This window comes from Microcaecilia unicolor, chromosome 9 (genome assembly GCF_901765095.1).
Source record: "Microcaecilia unicolor chromosome 9, aMicUni1.1, whole genome shotgun sequence".
Taxonomy (NCBI): Eukaryota; Metazoa; Chordata; class Amphibia; order Gymnophiona; family Siphonopidae; genus Microcaecilia; species Microcaecilia unicolor.
Window position 1 is genome coordinate 130,988,994 of NC_044039.1, and position 19,455 is coordinate 131,008,448.

At 42.5% G+C, this 19,455-nt stretch overlaps 1 protein-coding gene across 3 annotated transcripts in view; it reads right to left on the reverse strand.

The window, feature by feature from the left end:
• ACTN1 (actinin alpha 1) overlaps window positions 1-15,848 on the reverse strand; it is a 255,126-nt gene extending 239,278 nt beyond the window's left edge. For all 3 annotated transcript variants that reach the window (XM_030213778.1, XM_030213776.1, XM_030213775.1), the window contains exon 1: window positions 15,598-15,848. In XM_030213778.1, coding sequence (XP_030069638.1) covers window positions 15,598-15,702 — 105 coding nt within the window. In that variant the 5' untranslated portion in view covers window positions 15,703-15,848. The remainder of the gene's footprint in view (window positions 1-15,597) is intronic.
• Between the last annotated feature and the right edge of the window lie 3,607 nt (window positions 15,849-19,455).

Sequence of the window (19,455 nt, forward strand, 5' to 3'; positions counted from 1 at the left end):
TTAATGCGATCACCTGGGTCTCATCAGGAGCAGGAGAGAGACAGACCCCTGTGCCGGGCCCCCCTTACAAGTTGGGCTCGGGGGGGAATCTTGCCCCCCCCCCCATCTCGGCAGTTGGGACCAGTGGAATCTTGCCCCTTCTGCCCCCCTCTCTGTGGCTCTGGTTAGGGCATCCTTATAGAAACTTGCAATAAGGGCAAAAGTAGAACAGGTATCCTTAAATAAAGAACAAACAGACTTCAATGATTGCAAATTATCACTGTCAACTGCTGAACAAGCCAGTTAATACAAACAAAAACATTTTTTTAATAGAGCGTGCTCAGTGTCCAGCATTCAATCTCACTTATCTTCCTTTAGCCCTCGGGGGGGGGGGGGGTAGGACAGGCTAAAGGATAGTCCCCTGGGATTGGCTGAAGCAGCTTGATCCTGCTAACGTGTGCAAACACTGCTTAAAAAAAATTAAACGCGGCAGAAGAAGAGGCAAGGAGGTGCGGGTAAGATGCTCTGCCCACCTTGCCGTTCTTTATTGTTGGTAGCATTTTTATTTGATCTCACATGCCAGCTTGTGCAGCGTAGTGATGTACATAGAGAAAGTATTGGTTTCATCGGTTAAAATAGTAATTTGTTCTAAATGTTAAATCTTTGTGTCATTGGGAGGAGCTGGTTACAGAGACTCCCTGTATTCGTGCAGAAATGTTTTCACCTAGTAAAAGGGCCACCAAAACAGACATTTTATGAGTATCAGGTGCTTAACAATCAGACTTACTATTTATAAGTACAATTTTAAAAACCCCCCCAAAAAAACAATTAGGTTGAAATCTGGGAGTATTTAACATCTTTTTTTCCCTGTATCTACATCAAAAGAAAAATATGGCATGTGGAAACTTGTTCCTTTTCTTTTGTAGACTGCAGTGGTATATTATAAAAATGCACTTGCCTACTATTACTACTATTTCAGAGAGGTATTGAATAATGAGGGAAGGGCTTCTTTCAGTAGGGAGGGAATACCTGTGAAAAAATGGTCTAGTGGTTATTGCAGGGGCAGAGGATATTGCAATATAAGTTGCGAACCAATGAGATCAGAGTTCAAATCCCACTTCTCCCATTGGCATTCATTGTGGCCTCAGGCAAATAACTGTTACCTCCAAAACCCACTTAGACTGTCAGCTCTTCATGTAAGGAACTTATTGTACCTGAAAATAATGTTGCACACTGCTTTGAGCTAAAATTGGAAAGATGGGTTAAAAATACAAAATTATTATATGCTTGGAGTATCCTGAATTATAGAGGAGACTTTGGTCAACAGCTCCTGTCCTACAAAGTAGGTACTGGGACCTCTAAAACTAAGGACAGTCATGAGATCAATGACTGAGCACTAATAAATTGAATGCATTTCCCATTAGAAATATATGTAAATTAATATTTTATTAAAGAGGTAACATTGCATGAAGCAATAAATCCAAAGCTATTGTTTGTTCTGTTCTGGTGAACAAATAACCTAGCTTATCACTAAACCCGTCTGTAATAGGTACTGAATGGCCCATATTACTGTATACTCAAACATCAGGCAATGATAAGCCTTCAAAGGGAGTAAAGGTACTTAACAAAATGAATTTAAAAAAAAAAAACCTTTTAGAAGGTCAGGACTGACTCAGGTATACTCTCCTCTCTCTCCAAAATAAAATTTGGACAGTTCAGATTTTAAAATATAGACAAATACATAAAAGTATGGAGGTATGGGAATTGATACAGGATTTTTTTTTTTATTAAACACTACGTGGTATTTCTGGGCCATTTTCTGGATACACAAGTCAAATGTGCATGCTGAAAGCACAACACAAAGGGGTACTTCTCCATGTAAAATCAGAGTACCCTAATTAGACATTTTGGGAGCTGGTTTGGATAGAATGCATGGGTAGAAGGTAGGTAGCAGGAGTGTGTGGGGTGGGGGGGGGGGTGTCTGTGTGCAAATGTAGGTGTGCAGGAGTTTTAGAAGTGGGATGTATTTATAACTGGGTGTGACAGCCACTTCCTTTCCTCTCCTCACATCTCATCCTTGTCCTCCTCCTCAACTCACAGGTCTCTTCTGCCAGCAGAGAATCAGAACCTCACCAACACTGGGCCTTTTCTGTGCCACTGCATGGCTTTCTATCATGCTGGTGGAGGATGGCTGTTCATTGTGCTACTGTGGTTGTCTTCTTTCACGGGAAGGGGTTGGGACACCTAGTATCACCTCAAAGTACTCCTTCTGCTAAGATATGTATACCTAGGGTTACCATACATCTGGTTTTACCCGGAGGACACAGCCAGGCAACTGAACGGGTTTTGCCAGCCTGCCCGTTTCTCCAGATTTGAGGGCAGGCAGGCTGGCAGACAGACGGGCCTCAGGGTGACCTATCCTCCCCTCCTTTATCTTAATGTGGTGCCCTGGTGGTCTAGTGACCTCTTTCCTGCCCGGTGTGACTCCAGACTGTTTCTGCCAGCATAGATTCAAAATAGCTGCTGAGAGTTCAATCGGCGGCCTCGCGAGACTTCCTCGCAGGGTGGGTGTGATGGGGGCAGGGTATGTATCCTCTTTTTTTTTTTCTTAGGGCAAATATGGTAACCCTATGTACACCAATGGTAAAATATGGGCAGAAACTATTATTCCATGCATATGGGCAGACATAGCATCCCTCAACTGGTAGATTGTTGGACCACCACAAGCCTTAAAACCTTTATAGCAAAACACATCTATAGCTTATAGTTTACAGTTCAGGAGAATTGCACAGAATATGAATGCTTCAATTTTGTAACATGGAAGTCGACCCTCTAAAATGGCAAATTAATCACACCTACAAACATTACTGGCATAAAACACTTAATTTCTGGCCAGTTAAGTATAAGCCTCTTCTTTTTCTCCCCCAAACTAATTAATGTTTCCTTTGGGTCCTTTGGACTTTCAGCCCAGATGCAACAGGAGCTGAGATCTGGCACCAAGCACAATGAGTTCATTTGTAACTACTAGAAGCTCCCCTTTCCAGCCCCCTCCACCCTTTACTTTACCTCTACCAGTCATTTCAGCAATGATCCTCAGCCAGAGACCATACATCAAGGCTCTTTCTAGAAGCCTGCAATTATTGGTTATAAATTTAGCCACTAGGCATTACCACTGTGTGAACAGTGGAACTCAGGGGCTGTGACCAGTGGCTCCGCAGTACACCCAGCACTGCCTAGTCCAGGGAACAGAAAATTAGAACCATGAATCAAACCCAGGCACTCTAGGAACATGCATTCATTAGCACATATATGATTGGTTAGCATGTCAAGCCCTTGAATGTGTGGTTATTGTGCAAGAACAGGCTACTGCAGAAGCGCATTTGTTTGCGGTATTTTGCCTGTTTTTGTGCTATAGATTTTTAAAAATATATATTTTAGGGAAGGGGCATGCCATGGGTGTTCCCGTGTTATCCAGCTAGCATGTTGTGATTAGTGAGTGCTAACTGGATAATGCAGAGTTAACACAGGGGCACCAGCACCTCCTAAACAGAAGGTAGTAACCCCTGGATTCTATAAATGGTGTCCAAATTTGGGCACCAAAAATTGCATACAATCCTGAGATCCATGTGCAAATAAATTAGAAAATAAGCCACTAAATCAATTGCTGTTAATTGGCTCTAATTTGGATTTGCACATAAGATCTGGCTGTGTGCAATTATATAAAGATCTGTGTGCAACTCAAAAGGGGGCGTGGCTATGAGAGGGGCATGGGTTGGTCAGGGGTGTCCCAAAGAATTAGGGAGCTTCACGCCCAAATAGGATGCCAGGATTTACATCAAGTTTCAGCTGGTGTTAAGTCCTCATGTCAAAAGTTGGACACTGGAATATATGCTAAGCACTATTCTATAAAGAGCACTCAGCCCAGTGCGCCTTTTATAGAATAGCACCAAGCACAAATTTTTCAGTGCCATTTACTGAATCCGGCCATAAGTGCTTCTGTGTTAACTCTACGCAAGTGCTGTGCACTAATGACAACATTAGCACACAACCTGCAATAAAATATTTTTTAAAAAAAAGTGTTCGTTCATTCAAGGCTTAACGTATGGGAAAGTCCAGCTTTAAAAAGCAATAAGCCCAGATTTTACCACACTTTAGTAAAAGGGCTTCTTAATGCAAGCAGAATCATTTCAACTTGTATTAATCTAAACATAGTAACATAGTAGATGACGGCAGAAAAAGACCTGCATGGTCCATCTAGTCTGCCCAAGTTAAACTCATATCTTGAATTTGTACCTGTCTTTTTCAGGGCACAGACCGTATAAGTCTGCCCAGCAGTATTTCCCGCCTCCCAACCACCAGTCCCGTCTCCCATCACCGGCTCTGGTACAGACCGTATAAGTCTGCCCTCCCCTATCCTAGCCTCCCAACCACCAACCCCTCTTCCCCCACCTGCTCCGCCACCCAATTTCAGCTAAGCTTCTGAGGATCCATTCCTGCTGCACAGGATTCCTTTATGCATATCCCACGCATGTTTGAATTCCGTTACCGTTTTCATCTCCACCACCTCTATTAATTAACATGTAAAAAAAATGATTTGTATGCATTAAAAAGTTTAACATGCTACAAAAATACAAAATGTGAGAAATAAAAAACAAAACTGAACAGTGTTTCCTCGTCCACGTTTGTACAGTGCACAACGCCGCTAATGGCCCAAGATATTTTCCCCCAACTGTTATGCAGCTCCCTGTAAAGACACCCTAAAGATTACAAAGAAGTGATCAAAATATTCTTGCCTATCTATACCTTGTTAATAGTTGCAAAATATTGTATTTCATATGTATTGGAAATATTTTGACCTTGGAACTCTCTCTCATTGTGACTTAAAGGGGGTAATTTTATATGCAGAAAACTGTTCTTATAAAAATGTGTGACTGGATAACATGTGTATAGGCATTGCCAGGGGAATAGCCCAAGCAGAGCTGCAATATATATTTCTGTATTTGGATTTTGAATTTGCTCTTACCTTTTTCAGTAGTAGCTTGAGTTACAGTCAGGTACACTAAGGGGCCCTTTTACCATGGGCGTAGCCAGACCTCGTGGTGGGAGGGGGCCAGAGACTGAGGTGGGGGGCACATTTTAGTCTGCTGCCCCACTGCTGCTCCTCCTGCCGCCTCACCGCTCCCCCCACCAGCAAATACCTTGCTCAATTTCACTGAAAGGAGCGTGCAGGATGTCAGGAGGAAGAGAGAGCATGGCAGGGAACATGGCGGTGCTGGAGACTGGTGCTGGACAAGGCTTCAGCTGGCGGGGGTTGGGGACCCCCGCCAGCAAAACCAGGGACACAGATAAAATTTGGGGGGCCCAGGCCCCTGTGGCCCCACCTAGCTACGCCACTGCCTTTTTATTAAGGTGCAATAGGCCTAACGGGTTTACCTTGAGCTAAAAGAGAACTGGAAAATATTTTTGTTATTTTTCAGCACGGGAGGCGTGCCCATGGGCGGAGAGCAGGAATGCTTGCGGCTAATTCGGTAGTGCAGGCACATTACCCGATTAGTGCGGGAGCCCGTACCGCCTCCTAAATAGGTGGTGGTAATAGCTTTGTGCTAATGGGGAAATTAGCCACAGCTATTACCAAAAATATGGCAAGGTGTCCATTTTACTGCTGTGCTAAAAGTAGCCAGCAACGGCCACTTTTTAGTGTGGTTTGGTAAAAGAACCCCCTAAGTGATTCCCTGTCCATGGAAGGTTTGCAATCCAAGGGGTCCTTCTACCAAACTGCGATAAAAAAATAGCACAATCCTTTGGGGTAGGGTGGGGAAGAGTCACATGAGTCGGGCGGAGACGTGCAGTAGTTTGGGGGTTGGCTGACTTGCATTATAATTATTTTAGGCATGTGATTTGTTATGTTTTCTATAGCCACTTACTTTATCTGTTGCAATGGTACTGAAAACTCAATAAAAGATATTTTGACATAAAAAGAAATGGCACAATCCTGGCAGTTTCCACATAGAGGTGCCAATTTTGAACTTTCACGTGTAAGTGTTGCTGTTTCATCACATAGCTGCCCTATTTTATAAACCTGCATATATCAATGCTACCAATTAAGCAGTGAGGCTGCAATTCTAGTATCAGTTTTGAGGCAGAAATAAAGAATGGGGAATTAAGGAGAATGACTCCCTTAATCCGTTGTGTAAAGCCCTGGCCAAAACCAACACTTTTTAATAAACCTGTTTGTGCTTCTGAGCTGTATAAAGCCTGACCCCCACCCCAAGCCTAACCCACACATGCCCCCTTGAAATACGTGCAAGGTGTGTATCTCCACATGTAGATAACACCTTTATGAAATTGACATTTACAAGCATATGTTTGTAAAATAAGGACCATTTCTGGTGAATTAAAATTATTTTTTTTTTCAAAAATGTATACAGCAAGTGTCACGTTGTTCTAGTGGCCATCTTGGTCATAGAGATAAGTTGACGTCTTTGTAAGCTGCGATACGTTGGAATCAATTTCCAGCTTACAAAAGAAAGACAGTACAGCTTCTTTACAGAAAGGTGGATTCCCCCCCCCCCCCCCTCTTAGTGGGGTCACATTGGTTACTGATTGAACAGCATTTCTTTTTTTAATACATTAGTGTTTAACACTATGTTTGGATGGTCATTTTTATTTACAAGTTCTCTTGAAAGCATATGATTCCTCTAGGCAATTTCGCTCTTCGTATGGAGAACCCGTTAGTGATTCCAAATAGTCTCAAATTACAGGCTCCCTATAAATGCGCATTTGGAATATTAGGACTGAATGAGTTACCAGTTAAAATTTGTTATATTCAATGCTAAGAAAAATTTACAAAAAAATTATGAAGACCTGGTTTTAGGAGAATTTCTTTTGTAAACGGGTTTATCCACTTTTAATTGATGTAGTAGGTCCTAAGATTGTCTATATTTTTGGTCAAGCATGCAATGGGGAGTTGGTTGGTTGAAAATATTGCGATATCTACTTTAATTATTGTAATTTGCCTAGTTGGTGGGGTCAGTAAAAGTCTTATAAAAGTAAAGCAACAGCCTGCTAGTGGAGGTGGTGTAAACAAGGTAGTGTAAAAATTCAAGATACCCCAGGAAAAGCACAGATCTCAAAGGGAGAAGAAAGGTTTGCAGAGCTTATTAATTGGTATGAAAGACAGACTGAACTGGCCAAAAGGTCTTTCTCTGCTATATTTTTCTCTGTTTCTGTTTTCTAGAATTTTTTTTCAAGGTATCTAACACTGACCATACCAGAGCTGCAGAAAACCATTTACACACAATCACATTTCCGTTTTTTTCCATACAAGTCTACAGGACAAAAGAATATTATTCTGTGTGGGCTGAACTATTTTAGATACAGCAAATCTTTGGGCTCTCTATTGGCTATTGGTGAAACTATTTTTTTTTTTTTGGGGGGGGGGGGGGAGGAGCTCTATATCTTCAAAAGAAAACATGAAGCCAACTAAACATCAGTGCTAGAGCAACTGGTTTGGGGGTGACTGGATGTCCAAGTAGGTTGCCACAGACAGTGGAATTTTCAACTATAGTTTATTCAGGGACAGCCAAATCCAGCCCTATAGTTCAAGTTCAGTTGTATATGATAGAAAGTCTGTGCAATTAAAATCTAAGTGATTTACAGTTTAAAATATAATGAGATGAGGAAAATCAATATACACACTAATACATGAAAACTGGAAGAAGCACAGAAGAGGCACAAAAGGAAGTAAAGATCTCAACAGTATTCAAGACAGGAAAATTAAGAGGCTCTTTTACTAAAGTGTGCTAGTGTTTTTAGTCACGCTACAAACCAGATAGCACTAAACCCTGAGATGTCCATTATATTCCTATGGGCGTCTTGGCATTTAGCGCCAGCCGATTTGTAGCGTGAGCTAAAAATGCTAGTTCACCTTATTAGGATTTATTAGCCGCCTTTTTGAAGGAATTCACTCAAGGCGGTGTACAATAAGAATAAATCAAACATGAGCAATAGGCAATTATAGCAGTAAAAATATTCAAACAATACAAAGTATGGCACCGTATACTACTTACAATGTCAACACAACACGTAATAGAACATTTTAATTGACAGTGTCGGGTATAAGCAAAGATGGAACAAAGATAGGTAAGAGTAAGAGGAGTTAGAATGTAAGGTGACTAAAGAAAGTTGCACATGAGGTCAGAGAGATGGTTAACATAGGTGAGAGAGTAAAGGGAATTAGAAAATAAGGTGACTAATTTAAAGAAAGACCCCCTAATTAGTCCAATACCAGCATCAATGCAAACATAATGAATATTAATTATGAACATCCAAAACAGTTTCCAGAACCAGAAGATTGAAGTATGTCAAATATTTATTTTAAAAAAAGAAGAAAAAAAAAAGAGTCAGCAATCACTATCCAGTTGCAAACGCATAAGGGTCCTTACTGGCACTCTTAAGGACTAGAGTATGGCTTCCTAAACTTTTCTAAGGATACCACAATAAGCCGTCTCGTCAGAATATCCACAGTAATATCGACAGGAATCAACTGCACACACAGGAGACTAAGGGCCCTGTTTACTAAGGTGCGTAGTATTTTTAGCAGGCCTACACTTAGCGCGCTAACCATGTAGGCGTCTATAGGGATACTGTAGGCACGTACATGGTTAACGCACATTAAAGATTAGTAAACAGGGCCATAAGTCTACGCATAGTAAAGTATGAATGGTTTCTTTCCTGTCACCTTTTGGCGTTCTTTCAATTTAACCCTATTTTATTGGTTTTACTCATGTAAATCACTGCGATCTTCTTGTTATACTATCAAGCTTTAAATAAACAAACATATTCATTGTGGATCCTCAGGAAAGGTTGGGAAGCCCTTGAATAGGTATATGCTATGAGGTACACATCTGCCACCTTCTCCAATTTCACAGAAATCACATTTTACAGAAGAAAATAATAATAAAAAAAAAGAGGTAACTGAACACATAAGAGACCAAGGGGATCACTTAGCGGACTGATTTGCCATTGGGCCCAGTTTTATGCAATGGGCCCTGCAGCAAATAAGGTGAATTAAGAGGGACTTTTACTAAGCTGCGGAAGCGTTTTTAGCTCGAGATAGAAATCAGCTAGCGGTAAACACAGAAACACTCATGGGAATATAATGTAAAAGACCTCCTAACAGCATTAGCACATGCAGTATAGCAATTTGAGGGTACATTATAACTGCAAGTTATGTAATATACAACTTGTTTCAATAACGGCTCTGAAGCCAATCCTCAGGATTCCTGAAATTAATATGCAAGATATGGACTTGCATACAATGGATAGGGTTGGCTCAACCATCAGGCAAGACTAGGTGGTTGCCTAGGGTGACAACTTCTTGCAGGCAGCAAAGAGCAGTTGCAAAGTAAAATATATCTTGACAAGCACACAAACTCAAAGAACCAGCAGTATATAGTTTAACCTGCTTTTTCATATGATGTCCATGATGATGACTGTTGCATTTATCAGTTTTGCAGGCTAGGGGCCTGAAAGTTAAAAATGGGAGGGGGGGGGGAGGGCGGGAGTGTAAGGCTGAAGATTCGCCTAGGGCCCCCACGGCATTTATACTGGGGCTTTGACTATGGAGATGGTACATGCAGGTCAATCACAGTGAAGATCCTGAAAATCAGGCTGGCTGGGTATATTATAACTATTTTGTGGTGCATCCACTTGCTCATCTCTTATGTGGAAATCAAAGACAACACCCATTAAAATAGGAACAAAAAGCACAAAGACCTAGGACTTCCTCTAAAAAGAGAAGACAAGCATTCAGAACTATGATATAGGAACATAAGCGTTGGCATACTGGGACAGACTGAAGGTCCATCAAGCCGAGTATCCCGTTTCCAACAGCGGCCAATCCAGGTCACAAGTACCTAGCAAGATCCCAGAACAGTAAAACAGACTTTATGCTGCTTATCCTAGAAATAAGCATTAGCATGAAAAGTTTTCACATAATTCAGCTTTCTGTTCCAATTATATGCAATATCTCTAAATTGCAGAAAAGTTCATGACAGTGCCTTCTGTTAGCCACATCCACATTCACTGCAGCACCAATGTGCTAATGCCCATCAGAATTTGGGCACAAATCACACTGATAACAGGCAAAGGCAAGGCCGGATAAACCCAGACACCTCAGGGCTCAAGGCCAGATGAAGAAGACACGGCAGATGTCAAGTATCAGGCCTGGCTGGAGTCAGGTACAGGGCCTGAGAAGCTGCTGCAATGCTGATACAGAGTGCAATACATAAACTAGTAGAAAACCAAAGTCTTAACTTAGCTTGAGTTTCCAGCCTTTATATTGAATTTGAGTACAGCCTAGTCCCATTGTTCAACACATGAGTTCATAGTATGTACGCAGAGATCTTGAAGAGATAAAGCTTATACCTTCCACCAACACTTACTCTATCACCAGCCCTAGTTCTTCTCTACCAAACTTTTGCTTCTCCCACCTTGAACCAGCTTATTAACCCTTCTTTCACCTCTTCCAATTTCTCACTCTGTCTTTCACTGTCCTCTGTCCCATCCTAGCCCCTCCGAATCCTTCCTCCAGCCACTTCTCATCCCTCTCTCCATCACTAGAGGCGTTTTCCCCTTCACACCTGCTCATTTCAAACACTATTCTCCTCTTCTTGTTCCCTCCTTTCAAATACTAGAGGCTGATTTTTATGGTGCAGAAACAGGTCCCAAATCCTTTTTCTGCCCAGTTTCAGCCAAAAAGCTATGGCCCGGGTTTAGATTTCAGCCAAAAGTGACCGTGGGGTTTTTTTTCCCAGTTGAAGATGAAAATCAGTGCTGTGTCCTATTTGTCTCCTTCCCCCCTCCCCCAGAACATGAGTTGCCTTTCCCCCCTGTCCACCTGTAGGTGTCCCCCTCAGGCCCATCTTACAATCCCTGGCAGTGTAGGGGCATAATCACGGCATGAGCAATCCCCAGGCACTACTAGCTCTGCTCTCGAAAAGGCTGCCATTACCTCAAGAGGTCACTGCAGCCATTTTGAGAGTATAGCTGACATGGCAAGAGTGATCGCGGATCACTCCTGCCCTGACTACACCATTTGACCACAAGGGATTATAAGGTAGTCTTGGGGTGGGGAAAGCTAATATTTATATATTGTATGTGTGTGTAATGCAATTGCAAGTAATGTAGTTAGGATCTTGCATAGTAGTTTATATGGTTATATGGTAAATAGAGTGTTCCAATATGCTTTTGATACAAAAGTTTAGTAAAAATTAAGGGCCCTGTTTACTACTTAACATTTTCTACTACTACTACTACTTAACATTTCCAAAGCGCTACTAGGGTTACGCAGCGCTGTACAATTTAACATAGAGGGCCAGTCCCTGCTCAAAGAGCTTACAATCTAAAAGACAAGTGAACAGTCAGTCCGATAGTGGCAGTCAAATTGGGGCAGTTTACTAAGGTGTACTAGCATTTTTAGCACGTGCTAAAAATTAGCACACCTTAACCGTGTGGAAGCCCATAGGAATATTATGGGCATGTACACGGTTAGTGCACGATAATGTGCCTCTAGCACAGCTTAGTAAACAGGCCCCAAGTCTGTAAATTTGGGCTAAGTTCCTTAGGAATTAGCCTCTCTGTGGAGATATGACATCAGCTGTCACTCCAAATGTGGTGCAAAGTCAGCCATTGTAAAAGAACTGTGATTTTTAGTTTCAGTTTTGGTTAGCTGAGGTCCATGAGTGAAGACTACTGTGCTTGGAGGTAAAATATGGTCTTATTATTTAAATGATTATATATATTATATTCTGGCTTGGATACTATTTGGGTGATTCTAAATGTTTTCTGGGCTCTGTTGGGTATGATGAAGATGTAGCATTTTATTCAAACTTCTGGCATGCAGAAGCTAGATTCTATGAGAAAGGAAGTAGCAGTGATTGTTTTCAAGCACAAGTACTAGTCAAGTTAGTAGAGAAATGATACTACAATGAAATATTTATATATTAGAAAATTTTGGAACTGTATTGCTCTTGTTTATAATTTTTCAGAGCATATGGTCCTCGCATTCAGTAACATCAATGGGCTTCTTTATTCTGGATTGTGCATCATGCTGATATAATGTCTGCAGTGTAGACCAGTGTCTGGACTAATTTACCCTATATTAGAAAGAATCTATATCATGCTTGTCTTTAATCAGTTTTAAAACTAAATTCAAAATGGGTAACATCTGAATGCTACTTTTCTCTTGTTACTTGTACACAGTTGTGTAAACAAAAAAAGCTGGTAATCATGATCAACTTTTTTTTTTTACATGGTCTCACAAACTTCCTGTGTCAGAGGGTATTTAACTACATCTGCATTGACTTGGGAACCTAACAGGGTCAAAAACAAAACAGGAAGAAACCTCTAAGCAAATCCAACAGGAACCAAGGAGAAGTAGAGGATGACACAAATGCCAACCTAGCAGGGAGGTGAATCTTAAAAGTTCTGGTGCTTTCATTAAAGAACTCTGAAGATTCACCTTCCTGGTTGGGCATCATTTGTGTCATCATCTACTTCTCCTTGGTTCCTGCCAGATGCTCCTAGCCATACAACACCAGGGGGCAGGCAGCTGTCCCATTTGCTGCTCCCTGTGTAAGCCAGGGCTGGTGAGCGCCAAGGCGGCACTCACAAACCCTTGAGGTGAGAAATCAAACCATCATACAACAGCGATACCTAAATTGCCTTATACAGACTCATCATTGAAAGGGTTCTTGAAGGAACCCTGCTGTGTGGCCCCTTTCACTGCAGTGACCAGGCTAAATGATTTGACAGGAGATATGTGAATGGAGGAAAAAAAATCCTTGACCAGTTGTGAATGAAGGGCTCATGGTGTTGAGCCCCAAACCCAGTTCCAAGTTAGAAGCAGGGGCCAAAAAATACTTAATCAGTTCATTTAGGTTCTAGTGTATGTGACGTCTAAAACATGGGCCCTGTGAGCAGTAGCTGTTGTATAATGATTTGAACTTTGCTTTCTCCATAGACTGACTGTTTTTCTGCTGCTTTGCAGAGCAAAAATTTGTAGCCTAAATTTGTCAAGATTCTCTCTGTGCCACAGTACAGTTTTTTGTTAAACTGGAATGCATGTCTGGGATCAGCCTGTGCTTATGCCATGGAGAACACCATGGGCCCCCCAGAGCTGACTGGATGAAAGGCCTGTGCTGGCCTGGATTGCATCCATCAGGTTTGTTTATCTGAGAGACAATCTCACCTTCTCACTATGTAAACTTACATTTCCACTTGTCTCCTTATATGTTTATACCACATGTAAATTCACCACCCAGCCCTGGCTTTTATTCTTGGCTATGACTCTCTGCTTGTGAATGAGTAATGTACCTCCATTGCTTCTGATGTATTTTTCCATTTGGCTTGAGAAGCTAAAGCCCTAACAAAGTATGTAGACCTAGGGCTGGGGTTAGACATGTGGGGGCCCAGGGCAGAAACTGGGGAGGGGGCTCCTTCAGTTTGAGAGTCATGGGGCCCTACAGCAATTGCCCTGGTAGTCACCCCCTAATGGTGGCCCTCTGTAATCATCATATCAAATAAACCATTCACTCATATACTAGATCAGGGGTGAGCAGCCACAGTCCTTTTGGGTCACAACCCAGTCGGGTTTTCAGGCTTTCCATAACGAATATGCACAATATCTATTTAAATACAATGCATATTCATTGTAGAAAACCCGACTGGGTTGTGGCCCGGCAGCAGCCTCTGATTTTATTCAGTGTTAACTTTCAAAGGATCAAAAAAAAAAGTGCCAAGTATAAATATCAGCCCTGAGTTAAAAGTTGATCAATTAACAATGCAATCACCAGGAATGCAAGATTCAAAATTAGTTTCCTGCCCTATGTGGTGCTTTTCAAATGTCACATTTTAAGACCTGTTGAAGCTAAACTACATGTATATAAAATTCCCAGAATACATAACAAACCCCCAACCTAACTAGTGCTTACCACATCTGGAAATATCCCAAGCAAATGGGGAAAAAAATCCCTCTTTTATCATCTTATAGTGACTAAAAGGGAAATGTTTCAGTACTAGAATTCCAGAGTGTGATCTAATGCAGGATGCCTTTGCCTTAAAAAAAAAGTATATATAAAACTCCTAGTCTCCCCCTCCTTTTACGTTACTGGGGGAAAAAAAAGTATGAATGTTACCATTTTTGGACATGAGAGCTTTGCGAAAGCCCAACCCTAACAAATACTATTCAAAAGGCCGGAAACCGAATATCCCTTCAGATCAGCTGGAATGGAGAAACATTAAAAAAAAAAAGAAAGAACTCGGAATTCCCGACTGATGTTACTGTCTGGGCTTTACTTTACAACGTCGCTGTGGGCTCCTTCCTCCTCTCTTACGAGCTGACAGCAAGCGAGATCCCGCTCCAATTAATATTCCAATGCCAGATTCTTTTTCTCTCGTGCTCTAGTCTAACCTATTTGTTCACCCTAGGCTACACATTTTTTGGGGGGAAGTGCACAATTATAAACGTACCAGCAGGTATAAACTGTAGTGTGATCTGCTGGTGTACCTGAGCAACTTCACAAAAGAGAAACACCCAGCTCAAGCTCAATTCTGAGCAGGAAAAGTTATCAGGGCCCTTTATTGCATACCAGAAGTTGTAAATGTGCCTTAACCACCACCCCTTTTTTTTTTTTTTTTTAAGGAAACGTTGCCGCATTTAAAAAGAGAAAACGGGAACGTTCTAACAGGTAAATTGTAGAGCTCGGTATTAAATGACTTTGCTGCACAGATCGTATTTGCATGGCTCCTGCAGCTCGTAGGCAAAACATCTGTTGCTTCGCTGTTGGTAGGAGGAGGAAAGAATACAACAGCACTGCTTCCTTCCCTGCTCTCTCTCTCTCTCTCTCCCATGCGTATATATCGTTCATATTATACGTGCATGCATATACGGCAATACCCACATACGTTGTGTTATTACTACACCATTAACGACTTAAAAACTTGTCAGCAGGTATGTGCAACAAGCAGACGCTTATACACCGGGAATGCTCTACCTTAGATTTAAAAGGCAGAGGAGGTAAAAGGAATGCGCCTCAAGAATGGGTCTGAAATAAAGACCCTTAGTACTGTATAGATTATATCACAACAAGAAGCGCCAGAGTGGAGAAATTCTGCCAAGATCATGGAATTCCTGAGGTGAACGTCAAATGTTGTGTCACCCACTAATAAAGGATATACGTATACAACCTCTCCCCCCCCCTCCCCCCCCCAAAAAAAAGTCGTTTAGAGACTTAGCTAACGCTAACTACAGCTGGTCCTACTAGATCGAGATTCTGATCTGGAAAGCAAATATCCACAGCCGTTCTGTAAGCGTGTATTTCTCACATCTCCCCTTCTCCCCTCAGCAAACGTGGACATTACCTTCTTTGGAAAGTAGTAATAAATCACAAAATAATTAGCCTCCAGAAAAAGATAGGAGCAGGTCGGGTCAATTCCCACCCTCTTCTCCCATTACTACATTTCTCTGTAATACAACACCTCTTTGATGGCTCCCCACCAGAGCCTTTGGCGGCTGTTTTTATCTTTAAGATTATTTTTCTTCTCGTTCTAAATTACCTTTCTCTGCTGTTTTTCCCACGCTGGATCCAAAAGCAGGTCTCTGTCCCAGTCGTCTTCAGGTTGCATATAGTCATTGGTTTGCTGAGAATCATAATGGTCCATGATTGGTGCCCTTTGGTTCTTTATAAAGGTATCTTTCTAGTCCTCTGATGTGCTGTGATGATGCCCTATTCTGCCACAGTATAACTTACAGGACTCCCCCGGCTGAACAGAGATACAATGTTGCAAAAGCCAAGACTGCTGCTCCCTGCGAGACCTCAACCTAACCACTCATAAGGGGGGAGGGGGAGGAGTTTGCTGTCTACCCAATCCGAAGGGCGGCCAACAGCTAGGACACGGTCATTTGAATCTCAGCGTCCTGTGATTGAGGCTTTATTGTGTCAGTCAGGTCTCTCGGGCTAGGTTGTCAGTTTATGATTCGCCCCCCTCCCCTCAGCTCCCATGTGATGGCTCAGAAAGAATCGCTGCTTTTGGCTGCAACTGTGCTGACGCCTGGCCGGAGCTCGGGGGGTTTAGACAGTAGCTGCTGGAGCTTTAGCGCTGCTACCGGGCAGTCTCGCTTCCCTCATTTCGATGACTCTTTGGAACATACTAAACTTGTTCAGACGACTGGTATTTAGTTTGATTTGCGCATCGCCATGTTCTCTTGCTCTAGACACAGCTAGAGGTCATGGTTGCAACTCGGTAGCTGTAATTGTTCGTGTTAATATATTAAATTTCCATCCTAATAAAGAATAGCCTTAGTTGCCTTTTTATTTAAGCTAGCCTTGCTAGAAATTGGCTGCTGCTTAGCTGTAGTTGTTTTCGCTGTTGATATTATTCCTGTAGATCTTTCATTTATAATTTATTTTGGAAGTTTTTAAAGTTCACCTTTGTTTCAGTAAACGGAGCACCTGTGTGCTATATCTTAGGGCCGGCTCGTCTATCAGATGCCATAGACTATTATTCAGCCCTGTGATCCTCTCCCGCCGTATCTAACATCTCCCCTTCTTTTTCCTACCACCCCCTCCCCTCCCCTCCCCTCCCCTAAGGTGTTCAGCTTCTCCCATTTCCTCCCTCCCTCTCTCCTCCATCCCAGCTGCTTCGAACAGGGACTGACCTTCTTTGTTAAAGTGTAGCTGTGTAACCCTAGTAGCGCTCTAGAAATGTTTAGTAGAAGTTACCAGCCTCTTCCCCCCAGCCAGGTATTCAGCATCTCCCATTTTCTATTTCTCACCGCAAGTGTTTAGTATGTCCTAGAGAAGAGGCCATTTATCTGGTAAGTGACCACTATTTTGCTTTGGGGACTTGGGGTTTAAAGGAGGAATTGTAGGTTAGTGATAGGCAAAATAAAAATATAAAAAGCAAATTTTATCAACTAATCGCCATAGTCTTTTCCACTTCGTTTTAAAACCTTTGTACCACAGCATTAACAGAATGTAGCAGGCACTGCAGGATCTAGTTAGCCTTCCCGCCCACCCCTAGGACAACTCTTCATTTATAATCAGTTATTGCAATTAGGGTAACAAGCAAGGAGTGCTCTTACAGAGTTTTAAATACATTTCATTACCATCTAAGAAGGAAACACTACATAAATCATACAATATACTATATAAACTAAAAGACACTTTTATAGGATTATCACAATGCCCACAAAAAATATACCTATTATAGATACCAACTATATAAACACGTAAATAAAAGTGGTAGAATGTTGGCCAGGCTGCCCCTTTTAAAATAAATGCCCTATACGCATCTAATGGTACTTTAGAGAACAAGGATGTGCAAATTAACCGCATCATGAAGGATTATTATGCACATTTATACTCACCCCCAATCCCTCCCCCGTTAGAAAGTAAAATATATCTTTCTGTACAAAATATCACCCAAATAGACCCGGAGAATTTGGCTATGCTAAATGCCCCTTTCACAGCAGAGGAAACATGGGCTGTACAACAGGGACCTCTAGGCAAGGCCCCAGGTCCAGATGGCTATAGAGGTGAATTCTACAAAATGATGAGGGAAGAGGTGGTTCCACCCTTAACATCGATGTGGTGGGGGAAGATGCTTTTCCCTAACCCTCATTCATATGTGTGTGGGGGGTCTTGCAGATGCTCCTGAATTTTGCGGACAGGTAGCTGGGTGTTTACTGGATGTACCTGAAATATGGGATAAGGAGGTGTATATGGGTCTTTGACAATGTGAGGACAGTATAGTGTGAATATACAGGGAGAAAGCATGTGTGTTTGTAGTGTAAGCATAAGCATGTGGCACACTGACCACCTTAACCCTCCCACTCCACATCCCCACGCTCTCCCCTCTATTTCCCATTTCCCTCGTGTGTTTTCTATTCCCATTTTCCTCTTACACTCTTTCCTTCCCCTTTCCCTACTTTGGGTGACAGAGTCTGAAAAACCCCACTAAGAGGGAGGAGTTAGCAACGTAGGCTACCATTAAGACATTATTTTACACTGGTCACATTTTATGCAAAGAGACCTAGTTACCAATAACACAGATTAACAGTAAACTAATCCATCTTTATGGTAACCCAGGTTAAGAATTCCTTCCCTTAATCTGTTCTAGCTGCTGCCAGCACTGTGTGTTCTTCATGCACTAATTCAGGGACCAATGCACAAAGCCTGGAGGTAGTCTCTTCACTCTACCACCAAATTAGCATCACAAAAATGCTACAGTATGCTCTAATCAATCAGCATGCAAATTAATGCTGTTTTAAAATCCTGGGAGTCATGCTGAAAGGAAAAGTAGACATAAAAAATAATAAAATTAAAACGCACACACAAGCATGCATCAGCCCCTCACTCAAACCATGTCAAGTATTCCCCAACCCCACACCTTGTCCTGACCTCCCAAAACATATCTCTGCTGTCTATCTGCACCCATCTCACTCCAACATACCCAACCCACTCCTCCTATTATTAACAATTGTTATGGTGGTCTAGTGGTCTCCCTGCCCCCTCTCACCCCCCCCCCCAAAAAAAAAAAATTCCCTGGTAGTCTAGTAATCCCCTTCCTCCCCCCAGTCCCCCTCAAAATATCCCTGGTAGTCTAGTGGGACCAGCTCATCTACACCAAGCCTAGCAGCTAGCCCCCCAACCCCATGCCTCTAATAGGGCAAGAGTTCAAGGTATGAGGTTGGGGGGTCTTGGATTGTGGTCATGGGGTGGGTGGGGAGCCCACTAAACTACCAGGGATTTTTTTTTGGGGGGGGAGAAGACTACCAGGGAATTTGTGTGGGAGGGGAGCTGGACAGGCCACTAGACTGCCACACTTTGTAAAATATCTGTGGGTGGGGGGGAGGGAGGGGGCTAGACTGAAAAGCAATTGGGGGTTGGGGGATCTTGGTTTGGGATTCTGGGGTGGTGGTGAGCCCACTAGACTACCAGGGATTTTGGGGGGTCTAGTTGTGGGGGGAGAAGACTACCAGGGAATTTTTGTGGGAGGGGAGCTGGGGAGGGCTACTAGATCACCACCACACTAGACTGAAAAGCAATAGGTGGGGGCCCACTAGGGAATTTTTAAGCTGGGTCAGGGAGTGGGAGAGAAAGGGATGCTGCTAGGGTCCAATGCAGGAAGCAGTCTGGGGCGGGTTGGAGTGAAAAGGGGTGCTGCTAGACACCCACTCCTCTCAACCCTTTTACACTGCCTCAGACCTGCCACAAATGTTACTGGCACAATGCATGGGTAAACGTTTTGTGTTTTTTAGCATGGCTGCGGAATATCTAATGACCGCGTTTGAATGTGGTCTTTGTAATGGTTTCCACACGAGCTAATACCCACAGTTAAACCATTTGTGCATTGCTCAGCCAGTAAAACCCACAGTAAAACCAGGTTAAAGACACGGTAATGCTTTGTTCA